This window comes from Protopterus annectens, chromosome 1.part2 (assembly GCF_019279795.1).
Source record: "Protopterus annectens isolate FY-2018-M chromosome 1.part2, PAN1.0, whole genome shotgun sequence".
Lineage (NCBI taxonomy): Eukaryota > Metazoa > Chordata > Ceratodontiformes > Protopteridae > Protopterus > Protopterus annectens.
Window position 1 is genome coordinate 810,230,791 of NC_056727.1, and position 16,593 is coordinate 810,247,383.

The 16,593-nt window shown below is 39.1% G+C and overlaps 1 protein-coding gene across 1 annotated transcript in view; it reads right to left on the reverse strand.

Annotated features, from left to right (window-relative positions):
* RASGRP3 (RAS guanyl releasing protein 3) overlaps nt 1-16,593 on the reverse strand; it is a 1,166,392-nt gene that overhangs the window by 894,496 nt on the left and 255,303 nt on the right. The window contains exon 2 of the mRNA XM_044058961.1: nt 7,014-7,196. Within this exon, the coding sequence (XP_043914896.1) occupies nt 7,014-7,083 (70 nt within the window). The 5' untranslated portion in view covers nt 7,084-7,196. The remainder of the gene's footprint in view (nt 1-7,013; nt 7,197-16,593) is intronic.

Consider the following 16,593-nt stretch of genomic DNA (forward strand, 5'->3'; position numbering starts at 1 on the left):
AGATTTACTGAGGTGGAGCATGTCCATTAATTCTGGATTTGACATAGCTTTGTATGTCAGGCATAGATCGCCTCGAAGTAGGCAGTATGCAACTGAGTAGAGCTGGAGTTTTTTTAACCGAGCAGCATATGGCATCTGTTTGAGACCCTTGATCCTCTTGGTGAGATACTTTTGGGGTCTTTCTAATTGCTGCAGGTGTCGGGTAAGGTACATCCCAAAAGGGCATTGTATTCTATGATGAGCCTGATGAGGGATGAATAAAGGGGCACGATTACCTCTCTTGATCTAGATGTGAAACCCTTCGTGATGAGGTGGGCTATGTAGAAGGTCTTTCTAACCACTTTGGCAATGTGGTTTTCAAAGGAGAGATTGCTATCAACTTGGGTCCCCAGGTCCCTAATAACTTTCTCTGTACTTAATGGGTTACCGCCTATGTGGTAATTTGTGGGCACATTGTTTTTGCCAAAGCGTATGACTATATATTTTTTGGCATTTAGCTTTAAACCATGGTGCTGGCACCAGTTATCTGTCTCTGTGAGACCTTTTTGAAGGATGTTTGTGTCAGCTGGAGAGTTGATTATGGCACCCAGTTTGCAGTCGTCTGCGAACTTGGTGAGCCATAGTCCTCCCACGTTTGCCTGTACCTCGGAAAAGTATATACCGAACAAGAGTGGTCCCAGGACAGAACCCTGTGGGACACCACTTGTGACCGGTTTCGAGTCTGACATGGCTCCAGCAACTCTCACTCTGTGGGTTCTGTCTTTGAGCCAGTTTGCGACTCATCTTGTGACATAGGGGTTTATATTTAAGCTGGATAGCTTATCTATGATGCCGAGTGGGGTATTGTGTCAAATGCCTTTACAAGGTCCAGATAGGCTGTGTGGACTACCTTCCCTTCATCTATGGCTTTGGTGACTGTTTCGAAGAAGTCAACCAGGTTCAAAAGGCAGGATCTGCCCTTGACAAAGCCGAACTGGGTAGGATCTAGTGTCTGTAGGTCCCCAATGTCTTTGTTTATGAGCTCCATGATGATCCTCTCCATAGCCTTGCAGACTAAGCTAGTCAGGCTTATGGGGCGATAGTTTCCAGGGTCCGTAGAGGCTCCACCTTTGTGGAGTGGGACCACTGTTGCTGTAAGCCATTCTGTGGGCACATATCCTGTAGTGAGGCTGAGATTGTATAGCCGTTTTATTTGAGGGATTAGTTCCTCTTGGAATTCATGTAGGCCGCAACCTGGGACGCCATCTGGTCCCATGGAAGTAGTGTTTTTTGCTTTGGAGAGGGCAGCCTTCACCTGAGCATCAGAGATGTTTGGGAGGCAGCCCTCTGCCGGGATAGATACTTGCTCTTTTGGGGGGGAGTGGGGGGGAGAAGTTTGCACTGAACCTGTCTGCCAGGATATTGGTGATGTCTGTGGGTTCAGTGTATTTTTTGTCATTTAGAATCAACTCAGAATAAGTCTGGGAGTTGCATCCCAGGTTTCTAACATAACTGAAAAAAGCCTTATGACTGTCTTTGGTGTCCTGTGCAATTTTTCTCTCGAAGCTGGCCTTGGAGGATTTTATGAGGGATCATAATTTTTTGCTAGTACTGATCAGAGATGCCTTCCCTATTAGGGATTTTGCTCTATCATGTAGTAGCTTCCTCCTTCTGTTGTACCAGTTTATTTATGGCAGGGGTCCACCAGACTGGACGCCTGCCTTTGGATGATTGGGTCTTGGTTTTGTTTGGGATAGCATGATCCATGCATTCCTGGAGATGTCCGTAGAATGCGTTTATATAGGATTCTGCAGCTTGGGCCATAGTTTCCACTGGCCCTGGAGCCTTGAAGGATTCCACTTCGGTTTTGAGTAGTGAGAAGTTCGCTTTTGAGAAGTTTTTCACTGTGGTTTTCTGGGCTGGGGGTGGGGTCGGGATGTGGACATCCAGTGAAATTAATTTATGGTCTGATCTTACCAATGAGGGATATACTTCTGGTGTGGAGCATAGAGTCCCCATGTTAGTAATGATCCGGTCTAGTATGTTGTCCCCTCTTGTGGGAGTGGTGACTAGTTGTTCCATAGCATTTGAGTTTATAATTTCCAGGAACCTTTGGGCTAAGGTGCTGGGGCTTGAGTAGTGCTCCCAGTCAATGTTTGGGTAGTTGAAGTCACCCAATATAATGGTGTTCGGAGAGATCTTCATGTTCTCCAATGTTTTCAGGAAAGCCGAGTGGGATTCCTGACTTTGAGAGGGTGGTCTGTAGGATGCTATAAACTGAAAAGCAGTCTTGCCCACTGTTAGTTGCACATGGATGGTCTCCGATACTTCGTGCAATGCCACTAACCTGGAGGTGTGGATATCCTTGATAAATATGGAAACTCCCCCTCCTTTTGTGGTTCGGTCTGGGTTTTGGGGCCGAAAAGCATGATATGAGGTATAGCCTGGTAGTGCTGGGGTGCTCTCTGGAGCCTTGAACCAGGTTTCTGTCACTGCACAGATATCGATGTTCTCCATACTGAGGAGAGCTTCGAGTGCGTGCATCTTGAGGTTAAGACTTCTGGAAATTAGCAGCATTACCCTTAGTTTCTTGTTCCTTGTTCTGTCTATGGGGGTGGGTTTGACTTTTGAGCCTTGCCTAAAAAAGGCACTATGGGGGTGGCAAGAGCCTTTGCCAATATCCGAAAGGCCAGTGGTGACAGGTGCAAGCCGTCCCTAGCGAAGCAACGTGGCTTGTCGAGCATGTCATCCCAGGCTGACAGACACTGGATCCCCTTTGAATGACACCAAAATTTTAGCCAATTGTTAAAATCGATCATTTTGTCTTTGTACTGTGGCATCATTCTAGGTGAGGGTAAGATGCTGCTCAAGGTCAGGGTCATACCAGCCTGGGCTACATGATCAGAGAGCTCCTCTATGTCTCTTTTCATGTAGTCCAGGGAGGTACGTCTCAGGTCATTCACACCAGCATGTACAATGACTGAGTCATATTTGTATTTGCTTTGTAGTGACCTGAGTGCTTGCGTTATGTGGCGGATCCTAGCACCCGACAGGCAGCTCACCGTGACCTTCTCTTTATTCAGCCTGGTGAGCGTGACGTCAGTGTGTCTGACAATAGAGTCACCTATTACAAGAGTATCAGGTGTGTTATTCAGCTTTAAGGGCTGTGGCTGCTTGGCACACTGACTTTGTGGGTTATGTGTTGTGTGTGTTTTGTTTTGAGGTAGCGTTTGCTTGGATGTCTGCTTTGGAGGTCTCTGTTGCTTAGGTAGATGTTCATTATCTTCTCTGCAAATGTAAGTATCAGTTCCTCTAATAATTGAATTTCCAATACAAGAATATCTTTTCTGACCAGATATGAAGAATCTTCAACTTCTAATACAGTAATATCTGATCTATCAATTGTTACAAAGGAAAGATCTGCATCACCATTAGTCTTATTAATCCTACTTTTTTCATTGTTTATTACATTTGCAGGCTTACATTTCTCATCCATCTGGTTTTGTACATCCACAGCTTGAGCCATGTAGTCAACATCTGCCTTTTTTTTACAATAATGTTCTTCAGTCCTTCCACATTCACTTTTGATTTCTTCCTTTTCACCTCCCCTTTGCCTCTTTTTTCAACATTCTCTATTGGAAAAATGATGCCTTTTTCTGTAGACTTAAGGATTTCTGATAGGAAAATATTATCATTCCCTGTAATCAGTTTGTTACACAACAAAGAAGTGCCCTTTTTATATGTATTATATGTGTGTGAATGAGAGGGAGGATAGAGGAATGGTGAGGATGCAAGGAGTAGAGGTGGCGAAGGTGGATGAGTTTAAATACTTGGGGTCAATAGTTCAGAGTAACGGTGAGTGTGGAAGAGAGGTGAATAAGAGAGTACAGGCAGGATGGAGTAGGTGGAGAAGAGTGTCAGGAGTGATTTGTGACAGACGAGTATCTGTAAGAGTGAAAGGGAAGGTCTACAATTTATTTATTTATTTATTTTACATTTGTTGACTGGGCTAGTCCAGCTGGATATATGTCCATTTTCAGTGGAGGCCCGGGGAGAAAAGCTCCAAGACAGATACAAACAGTCAATAAGGCATTGTTACATAAGAATAAAAACAATAAGTAGATATAGAAGATATTATATACATTTAACAGTAAATAACATAAAAACTATATACAAAGTTTAGCGCAAGATAATATGAATATGCTAGTGGCTAAAAAAAAATAGTATCCAGGTTCTTACTAGATGCTTATCATTGCACTACAGTGATTAAATTAGTGGAGAGAGAACAGCTAGAAAATATATTAGTAGCATTAATGATAGGTTAGTCAGAGTTGGTACAAGGGCACAGCCAGTGTGTTTTGAGGAAGGTTTTAAGTTTTTGTCTGAAGAGTGGTAAGGAAGGAAGGGAAGTAAGTTCAATAGGTAGAAGGTTCCAGTTTTTCCCAGTTGTGTTTGAGAATAGAGAGTCCCCAGCCATGTTGTGAGACTTGTTGATGTTAACTAGTAGTTTATTTGAAGAGCATAAGGCATTAAGATTTTTGTAGGGGGTTATGAGGTCTGAGAGTATTGGAGTATTGTTTGGCTGGTAAAGAACCTTATGGGCAATTGTAAGTTGGTTGAGTTGAAGCTGGTTTTGAAGTTCAAGCCATCCGAGTTGCTTAAGATTCTGACAGTGATGGGTTCTGAAGGGTTTACCAGTGGCAAATCTGGCAATATTATGATAAGAGGTAGCAAGTTTGAGAAGATTCTTTTTGGATAGGTTAGCGTATATTGGTGAGGCATAGAGTAGAGTAGAGATTAGATGGGAGTGGGCAATGGTAGTTCTTGCTATTGGAGTAAGGAAGGGTTTGACTCTGTACAGGCAGTCCATTTTTCTGTTAAGAGGGTAGTGAGACCAGCTATGTTATATGGGTTGGAGACAGTGGCATTGACAAAAAGGCAGGAGTTTGAGCTGGATGTGGCAGAATTAAAGATGTTAAGATTTGCACTGGGTGTGATGAGGGTGGACAGGATTAGGAATAAGTATATTAGAGGGTCATCCCAGGTTGGAAGGTTTGGAGACAAAGCCAGAGAGGCACGATTACGTTGGTTTGGACATGTGCTGAGGAGGGATGCTGAGTATATTGGGAAAAAGATGCTAAGGATGAAGCTACCAGGTAACAGGAAAAGAGGAAGGCCTAAGATAAGGTTTATGGATGTGGTGAGAGAGGACATGCAGGTGGTTGGTGTGACAGAGCAAGATGCAGAGGACAGGAAGAAATGGAAACAGGTGATCTGCTGTGGCGACCCCTAACGGGAACAGCCGAAAGAAGATGATGATCTTTTCTTTACAGTCATTTATTTGTTTCATTTTCTTCATTTGTTGTGAATTTCTTCTTTTCTTTCTTTTTTGCTTCCTGCATCTAGAATTTCAAAATTCTCAGGGGCATCCCCTTGTTTCATAGGAGTTGAATGATCTTTACAGACAACAGATACATCATTTCCTAAATATGTTCTATTTGTTCTATGCTCAGTATTTATCTCACCAGTCCAGTCATTAATATACGTAACAACAGTTCTCCAAACCATGACAATTGCACAAGTGCAATCATCATCATTAAGTCTAGATTTTCTTCTAACAATAGTAAGCAAATCGTCCAACTTTTGACATGAGGAACACAGATTACCAGTGTTATCAGCTATTACCTTTAAATATGCACAGCACTTATTACACTGTACAAGATATTTGTGCTTTAGCAAATCATTAATGGCATACTCATTTAAGGAATCCATTTTCAGCTTCAAACAAATAAAAAATTATAAAACAAAAGTTTAATCAAAATCGGTAACCACAGAATTCAAAGAGAACTTAAATCAACTTCTATGAGAAAAATCACACAAGCAATATACAACTGAATACTAAAATAAGTACAGTAAAGTTGTTCTGACCATACAAGTTCTGAAAGTCAGACAAAAGCTGTAATTCCTTTACATTGCATGCTCACTATCGCATGCAGTCACATTTCTTTTTAACATTAAAGATTACAAACCAAGACAGGATAGTTTAGATAAACTCTGGATTGTCCTCTCTGCAGTCTCCGTGAGTTTATAGCTGACTAGGCTCCTTCCTAACAACCAACAGTGAAAATTAAAGATAAAAAACAACAAAATATAAATCAAAGTATATTTTCTTGTCTACAAACTATCCCTTCCTTCCTACTCGACAGTGGCACAGGAAAATAACTTTCTTGGGTGGTGTAAGCCAGGGAACCTTGTTGGCTAGACTTGCGTATGCCCTTGGGCCGATAGCCTAGCACCTACCTATGAACCTATGAACCTACAAACAGGGAAAAACAGTGGTAAAAATTAAAATATAAATTCAAATTCAGATAAAACTTCTCTTACCAGTCAACTTCACAGTAAATCACAAACCAAGGCAGGATTGTTTAGATAAGCTCTCTTACATATAAGCATAGCAGGTATAAGTCACTCACTAAAAGTGTTTTGAAGGAATGATATTCTAGTAGACACTATGTTTCTTTTTTTCATATCATTTGGCACACCAGTACACTGTTGTATACTACATGTCTGCAGTCTGTTATTTGAAAAAGGAGAACCTTTCTGATGCATTAAGTGAAGGAGCTTACTCTCTGTCCTACAAAGAAGGAATTTTTGTGTATGTTACTTGATAAAAAGGAACAAATGCATTGCATAACAGTTAATTCCTTTGTACTTTTTCCATTTACATGAGAAAATATTTATGTGATTCATAATTCAGTGCTGCAGGTACTCAGTTAACCTTTGGCATGAGTATGTAATGTCAGCAAATTCAGATTTTTAGTCTGTAGTTTTGCATATGTAAACTGCGTGCACTATGTTTTTGTAAATCCCTTCTACCTATGTTATATGAACATGAAAATGATAACTTTTTATACCAAGTAATTGCTTTTCATTATCTGTTGGCTAGATAGCTGTATCAAGCTCAGAACATTAGACTCAACATTTTGTTACACCTTCTGGGGGAGCACATTAATTGTTTTAGAAGACACACTTACCAAATGCTTCAATGCTTGCTTGTAGTAACTCATCTAGTGTGGCAGCCTTTCCTAAGGAAGATGATCCCATCTTTATGTCCTAACAAATGATTTGCTTCATTGTAATATCCAGATAAATTCTTTGCAGCACTACCAGGTTCAGCAATTTCTAGTAAGATGCATTTCAAATTACGGTTCACATTTCTGTAAAAAAAGAACAGAAGCAAGTGACATTATTGTCTGAAACAGCATAAAAACAACCCATAAATTCAGCACCTACTATAAGGGACTACACATCAGCATTTCATTTTAGAGAGCTGGAAAACATAAAATGAGATGACAACACAAGACAGCCTTATAGTATCAGTCTACTGGTGAACAGTTTTTGTTTCTTAGTTTGACAGGGATTTGGTGAAGAGCTTGGCATCTGGATGGCTGGCTGGGAGTAGGGAGAAGGACTGAGCACCTGTGGCATCTCTCATTCCTTGGGAGAGGGACAGTGTCACAGTTAGTGACTTCTGTGATGCCTGTGCACTGGCCCAGTAATCAAGGAGCCTCAATCCTCACCACTAACAGCAGTAAGGGACATGCACATTGGGAGGATAACAAGTACACATACAGTAAAGTATAATTTCCCTTAAGAGCACACAGAGATCATAGTTAGTCTGGGGCTGGTTTCTCCCTTTCTCTCCAGATCCCCAATAAGACTCCCCACTGACACAACTATAGGGTTCAGATCTCAGCCGAGTGGTCAAGCCAAAGCCTCCAGCACCCTCTCTGTCCAACCAGTGCTTCATGTCCCTGCCCAAGTAGCTGACACACACATAGACTTTGAGATTTGAGTTATATACAAACACACAGACACTCCTGGGGAAGGCTAGCACAGGTTCACTAGCTATGTCCCCTTCTGCCCAGACGATAAGGTAGTACCAACTGCCACCAACCACTACTTATCAGCAACTATAAAGGCCCTTACCAAAGGGTGTCCAATTCTACTGAGTAATGCTACTGATATCCAAATAGTAAGTGTTTCCAAGGCTAAGGCTATTTAGGAGTGGCTTGTACAGTATCACCAAATATATGCAAGTACTTTAAGAGCTTAAATATCTCTACACAAAACAGCCACAGTTAAAGGGTTTAAATATATTTAATAATAAATAATAAAAAACAAGACAATACTTATTAACTCAACATAGACAGTAGAGAGTTCAGAAATCATGGGAAATACTTTAAAATAACATAGTAGGACAGTCTCACATAAATATAGAAAACATCTACACCAGTCTTGTTATATTCCTATATATCTCTAAGAGAAATACTAAGATCTAAGTCTTAATCACAGAGCAAAGCAAATACTGGTGAGTGGATGTTTTTACTAGGTCCAAGGAAAGCTACAAAATGCAATCTCTTTCTCTCTGAGATAGTTCTTAAATTGATAATACACATTACTGATGAATCATTTCAGATTACATCATTCTTGTCACCTCTGCTTAAGTTCCCAGGCTAACAAAACTTAAAATTAACATTCTTTGTGATCTGCAGCTGCCAGGAAGTCACAGAACAATAAAAGACATTTTACATTTGAAACCTAGTAATTATCTCTGTCTTAACACAATAGAAATAGACCCTAGCTGTAGACATTTTGTCTTCTAGCTGAGATAACACACAGTCATACAACTCTTTACTTAGCTTATTTTCTTAGAGTTTGCAAGTTAACTCTGTATGTCCCAATTTCTACCATAAAAGCATGCATCGGGATTGGCATATAGTTTATATACATTTCTGCTGTCTTCCAGCAGGGTGCACTGTGGTTATAATCTTGAAGCTCAGCACATAACACAGTTTTCTTATATTTGTAAAACAAGACTGTGGATCATATTAATATTTAAAATGACATAGAATTATTTACAAAATTCTATATAGCTGGCTGGCAGCCTTCACAACATCTACCAGAGGTTGACACGGCACAGCAGTATTTTTTTTTTATTTATTTAACATTTGTTTACCAGGAAGGTCCCCAGAGGAAGCCTGGGGAGAAAACCTCCAGATGCAAGTCTTCAGAAGTATCAGTAGGAGTGCCATACCAGTGGGTGGGTCAGAGGGAGTGATTGGGTATGTTAGTGATTTTTCTACTCTCTGTGATGAAAAAACATTTAAAAATGAGGGGCAGAGACCTTTTCTATGCCTCTGTTCAAATTGTCAAGTGTCTCATTCCCATCTCCTGCTTAATTACTTCACTGTTATCCCTAAGCTAGCTGAGGCACTAATGGCTGATAAGGCCTCTTTCCTTGGAAGGAGAAGTCTGTTATCTCAGTGAGTATAATGAGGAACCATCCAACATTGTTTGGATATGGAGGGGGTTGCAGTGTGTAGCACAATAGAATTAGAAGGATAGCATGGATCAACTGTAGCAGAACTGTGAGATCTGCCTGACTTGGTGGTAGCTCAGGTGGGTGTAAAAGATCACACAGCATCTTTGAAAAACGTAAGGGAAATTCCACAGATAGCCTGGCCAAATTTCTCCTAATAATATAAATACCACTTTGGTTCAACCCTGAAAAGTGGCTGCTAGCTAAGTGGGAATATCCTGGTCAATAAAAGATAAATAAAATAAATAAATAAAATGTAATACAATCGAACCAGGTTTGCTGGGACATATGAAGTATATAATCCTTATGGCATCCTGCCTGACATCTCCTCACTCTCTTTTCCTGGATCATTCAGACACATTCACTACCTCCTTTCTACTTCCTTCCCACTGAATTTCCATTTGCGTGACCCTCTGTATTTCAGCTGTTTTCACCATCCTATCTGATGGCTGTGTGATAAATATACTACATGTTTTAAGTTAGCAATTATCAAGCAGTTAGAATTTTTACCACAAACATAAACACTCCATCTTCTATTCTGAAATTATCCAGTTCCAGATATTTATAATTAATGCATAACCTCTACCTTTAAAAGGCTATAAACATTTCAAACACACTGTAGCTTTTTGCAATTTGTCTTTTGTTGTTGTTGGAATAGATACATTTTGCATTGATTACAGTTATTTTAAGGGCAAAATATATTCTAAAGTGAATACAGTAAAAAGATACCTTCTGAAAAATGGAAGTACCGTGTTCAGAATAAGACAAATAAACAGCTTTAATGAGTGATCACTAAAGACATAACTAGAATTTGAGTACTTTTGTTCGTAAAATGTTTCACGTCAAACTTCATCAGAAATCTGGAACACAACTAAGCATTAGTATCACTATAAGGTAAGGCAAATTAGCATATTAACGACATCAACAATTATCTATTCCATCTAAGAATGCTATTTACATTTAAATGTCCATTTAATCTAGAGGGATTAAATGGACATTTAAATGTAAATAGCATTCTTAGATGGAATAGATAATTGATGAAGACATTAATATGCTAATTAGCCTTGCCTTATAGTGATATGAATGTTCAGTTGTGATCCAAATTTCTGATAATGTTCGACATGAAACATTTTACGAATGAAAGCGCTCAAATTCTAGTTATGTCTTTAGTAATCACTTATTAAAGCTATTTTTTGTCTTATTCTGAGCATAGTTCTATTTTTCAGAAGGTATTTTTTATTGTATTTAGTTTCGTATTACCGGCTTTGGATAGTGGTTTAGTTTTTTTATATTCTAAAGTGAATTTGGTCTGTCTTAAATTGAAATAGATTAAATTATGTTTAACAGAGTCATTTTAATGCTAAAAATGATTTTGAATTGAACATTGTGATGGCATTGGTAAAGATTAACGCCTTCCTCTACTTTTCAATTGTGCTTCCAATTAATATAGCTCTTAATCATTCTTACTATATCACCTACACTTGTTTCTCAAATGGATGGCTAAAACAAACTACTCAGTTATTCTTACATGTAATAAAAATTGTAACTATTATAGCTTCAAAGGCCATGCCTGAATTCCTATAACCCCAACTTTTATTTCTGTAAGTAGTTTTTGCAAGATTGGTGAGAAAAAGTGAACGTATCAGTCTGTGACATATATTTGTTGTGACTTTTTTAAATGTTTATTTGAAGGGATAATATGTGTATCAATTTGTCACACAATAAAACATTCATTTTGACTTTTTAAGACATAAATTAACTCTTTGGGTTAGTGGTTAAGGAGACATCACCTCTTCTACAAAATAGGGATATAGTGTACATAAAAGAAGGCAGTGTTTGCTGGTGGAAAAGTTATTACAAAATACTGGACATTTTCAGGTGATGAGGTGTGTGGGTTACGCAGTATAAGTTACTTTTACTTTCACACAGTTGACACTGAGAAAAGACAATGTTCTTTTCCTTCACACAAAATAGCCAGTCTTTTGCTAACACCATATAAGGCTCTCCCAAATGTGTAAACAGATCTGTCCCTGGGTGATGCAAAGTCTAGGAATTACAAGGTTCCTTCTCTTAACAATGAATAGGGAATCTTTTGCTAACACTGTACAAGGCTGTGCTAAATGCACAACACATTGGTATATTTATTTATTATTAATTTATTTGCATTTGTTTACAGGAATGGTCCAGCTGGCCAGAAGTGCCATTTTCAGTGGAGTCCCAGGGAGAAAAGCTCCACATATAAGACATTTCACATACATTACAGCATTTACATTAATAAAGACATTTAGTACATATCATTGGCAGCTTATACAATTGTTGGAAAAACAGTACATAAGTAATCATTCTCAAATCAAAGATATTATACAAGCAATACAGAGTATATACATGAGAACATTCCATATGAGTAGTTTTCAGCTAGCAACATTTATATAGGACATTTCATGCAGTTGGAGCAAAGCAGTTATAGGAATTAATTAGAGACTAGGTACTTAAACTTTTCACATGTTTAGGAGGTGTAATAGCTGAGCGATAGGCTATTTGCGTCCTGTTGCAGGAATCAGCAAAGTCGGTGGATATTGCTGCAGATATAAGTGGTGGTATGATATTAAGGTAGGCTGCAAGAGTACCTGAATGGCTGACACAATAGGGGCTGTTTCAGTAATGCCGTTCAAGGTGTGCTTGTGTACTAAATGGACTCTTGTATTGCTGTGCTCTGCTATCTTCTGATTCCCATCCTGTGGTGTATTTTTACGTTTGATATAGACCAACCTTAAACTATGCCTACTTCACTAAACTAAGTGGAGTAGATGTGTTAATACTTCCAATAAGGTGGGTGCACTTATCTGTTATCCTCCAGAGCTCAGAGTCAACTCTTTCTTTATTCTATTTAGCATTCCTTGCTCATTTCCAGTTTAATAAATATAAATTACATTCAATTATCATCGTCCTGTTGATCAGCTTCTTCTATCCTTTTCTTTAGCTAAAAAATGGAATTATCTTCCTTCCTCTCTAAAGACTTGTGAAAACTTTGAAAACTTTAAAACTCAGCTACATTCCTACCTTTCCTCTAACAGGAAATGCAACTGCACTCTCCTCACCTAGCTTAATAATGACTGCACCCCTTAAACTCCTGACTAACTCTGAGTACAAGCTAACCTAACATAAATGTTGTTGTTGTTGTGTCTTTCGGCTTTTCCCGGTTAGGGGTCGCCACAGTGGAACTCCGGTCCGCTAATGATTGGCAGTAGATTTTTACGTGCCGAGTTGCCAGCCTTGACGCACAACCTTCAACGAAGGTACGCCCATTCACGCATATCTCCACACAAAAGACGCTCTAGCTGAGAATCGAACAGGACAATGTCTTACTGTGAGCCGACAACGCTACCACAGCACCACCACCGCAGTTATTAACCTAACATAAATGTACATACTGTAAATAACATATATACTGTAAATAACATAATTGTACATATTATAAATAACCCATCCCACCTTTTTTTCTCTCTTTTCCTTCTAAGTCTTTATTCTCCCTCTCAATTAAATTACCACTGCCATCCTAAATATTTAGATACTATGTAACCAAAGAATTTATTCCTGTTCTCTAGCATGAAATGAAATTGTAATTGTGTTGTCTTTACTATGATTGTATATGTAATTAAACTATGTAATGCGGAGCTTTTCTCCCCGGGCCTCCACTGAAAATGGGCTCCTTGAGCCCAGTGGACCTCCCCGGTCATCAAACTGGAACTAAATAAATAAATAAATGAATAAATTAGAAATACTATTTTCATACTATCAGTGCTACCTAAACATGGACCAGGCCTTTTTTAGTTTCTTACCTTGCAATAAGCTGTTACAGTGGAACTGTAGTGCAGTGCATGAAATATACACCTGAATAACACAGAATTAAATCACATATGCAACAAGTGTGCTTCATTTAAAAAGTTAGCCAATTCCTTAAAACAATGTTTTCTCTATTTACAATTCTGTTTGCCTTGGCTTGTTTGTTGTTATGGCATGCTTTTTCACAAATTGTACAAGTTAATGCTAGTCATCTTCAACTGACACAGGCTGGTTATGGCTACTTTGCTCTCCTTCCACCACCACCCTCAGCCGCCCCCTCCACGGTGAAATATATACTCACTTTCTTCCCACTAGTGTAACAAAGCAGCTGATGACCATTTTCCTTAAACTGAGTAACTCCATCCATACCTGATCTGCCCATGGTTGTAAAATACAGCTGTGTAAGTAAACTCGCCTTAACAGTAGATGCTCAAATGATAACTGTTGTAGTGGAATCAGCAAAATGGGCTATATCCTGCAGAGGATATAGCAGGCAGTCTGCTTCCGAAGCTTCAGAGCACCTCCCACCTGCCCAAACTGTTAGTCAGCTCAAGCTGTGCTGACTAGAAGATAGGTTTGGGCACCAAGCCCTTCAGAACTTTCATGCCAACTGCAAGAGGGAGACTAAGCCCTGCAAGGACATTGGTAGGAACAACATAAAATAAAATGCCCACACCCTGCCATAAAAATACACCAAAGGGGGTGGTGGAGGGAGGGAGTGGAAATTGCAGCAGTGATCTTTAAAACACCTACTGTTATGGTATGTTTGCTTACACAGCTATACTATGTTCTTCATATTGATCACTGCTGCTGTAGCATAAGCTATATGCGTTGATTACCACAGCTTAGAACAACTAGGAGGTGGAAGGGGTTGGGTCTAGGAGCCCCAGGAGAATGGTCCTCACAAAGCCTGAAATAGAACTGTTGAAATAGTCTAGTTTTAGTGCTTTGTAAAAGTAAGTACAGCTGACCAAGTCACTGCTTCTAGAATCTCTAGAGTTGAACCCTTTCCAAAAAGCTGTATATGAAGCCAAGACCCTAACAGAATGTACCTTGACCCTGTCTAAAATAGTTTTGTTGTCATGGGAATAACAAACAATAATAGCCTTAGACAACCACTTGGAAATAGTTTGCTTTGATACAGGACTGATCAAAAATTCTGAAAGATTTTGTTCTGTCAAGATAGTACATGCAGAGCTGGATCTTATTCAGATTGGGGTAATGGATTAGCCCTCCACCCCCCCAGCAGTCATTCCAGTATCCCATTACTTAGCTATTTCTCCTCAGTTATCATAAACGCTGTTCAAACCTTGTCAATTTGCATATTATTTTTTCTTTACTTCTACAATGATTACAGATATTTGGATTTAATTTAAAACTTTTATTTCAAATTTTATATCACAAACGCTGATAGCTATTTGGTAAACAAAACAAAGCAAAACAATACAGTGTCATTATGAAAACAGACTTGGCATGAACAATAATAAATGTCTCTGCCGTTGAAACTCACACATTAATTGAAACTGCATTGAAACCCACATTCAAAGAAAATGCATCTGGCCAATGTTCGATTAAGTTTACCTTTAGGCTGTTTTCAAGCCATAGGCCCCTTCCACATATTTTAGGGCGATGCATACATGCATATGTTCTTTAATTCTCCTTTCTAATTGTATTAAATTATATTCCTTGTATAATACAGCACCACTTGTTAAAGCGTGCTTTAAATTTGTAGTTTTGAAAATTTTTTCCAGTAAGCAATGAAAAAAAAAACATAGGTTCATAGGTTTATAGGAGGTTACTAGGCTAACGGCCCTAGAGCCCTTACAAGCCTAGTCATATTTATTCTGAGTTGCCCCAGATGGTGGTGGTTATAAGCAAATAATGAAAAAAATACCCATTTCAGAACATTTCAACTATAAAAGGTCACAATCTTCTGTCATTACAATCCACCAATATTAGTCAATATAGGGTTTATATTATGTGATCGAAGAGTCTACTCTTTGAAGGCATAATAATCGACAAATACACAGCGTACGCTGTAAACTGTGAACAGCCATGTCCGTAAATTTTTTTCTCGGGAAAAAATTCACGTGGCCGTAAAAAAAAAAACAAAAAAAAAACAAGAAGGGGCTGTCCCCTCCACACCCCCCAACTAAATATACCAACTCCGAGATCGCTCTACATTGAAGAAAAGGGCAATTCCCGATAACGGCAAACTGAATTTTTTCCCAAGGAAAAAATTTGCGGATATGGCCATTAGCGGTTTACAGCATTCACTGTATATTTGTTGGTTATTATGCATAAAGAGTAGACTCTTCGATCACATAATATAGACCCATCAATATACACTATCTGTACAGAAGTAAAAGTCATCCACATTAAAGTGATCGGTAACTAATGCAGAAGTTGCTGCTGGCAAACAATTTTGAATTTCACTGTCTTATCTATAAATTCAGTGCCTGCTGCCTTTGAAGAATAAATGGCCTATGTTGCATAAAAAAATTGGTAAGCTGGTAATATTGCTATAGGGAATGGCTGGCAAACGGACAACAGGTTCACAGTCACTAGGTGTCTTATCCAAAGGAGAATATACTCAGAAATGGCCCTCCCTTAAAGAGCACTACGGTATCAGCTATCTATATGGTGTAGGGGGTTGAACCTACAGCCTTCTGCACCAAAGGCAAGAAAGCTACCTATTGTGCTACTAACACAGTTTTCAAATTCTACAGCACAAATACTGATGGCCATTTGCCAGACAAAACAGTTGCACCTTGAAAACAGACTTAGCATGAGTAACAGCAAACTTCTCTTCCCATAAAGCTAACAATTCCTTGAAAATGTCCTGAAACTCACAATTCCTCTGAGCAGTCTGGCAATTGGTGTAGAGGATTCAGGCTCTTGCCCCCTTTAAACAAGGTACAGGGTTAAATCTGCGTAAGTTAATAACTAAGCTGGAATCTGAGCAAGTTGATTAACTAACTTGCCATCCCTAATGAGGGCATTTCACACACTGAAAATGACTTGTCTTTCTTGCAGCAAGCAGTCAGTGCCCAAGTTTAATATCCCATGTGAAACAGCAGCAGGGAGTGTCAGTGTTTAAATCAGTATTATATTAAAGAGTCAGAGTGCGTCCTTAAAGATGAAATGTAATTATTTTTTAATGGTTTAATTAATATTGTGGCAGCCCCACCTCAGACAGTGCACCTCCCAGCCAACAAACCCTAGGCAATTGCCTAGGTCACCTAGTGCTAAATCCGGCTCTGAATACGCTATGAGGTATCCTTTCTTCCTCATTTTTGGGTTAAGGGAAGAACACGAGGAGATGGATAGTGTGGCTTAAAGCAAACATTTTAGGCATGAAAGAAGGCTTAGTTTTCAAAGAAACCTTG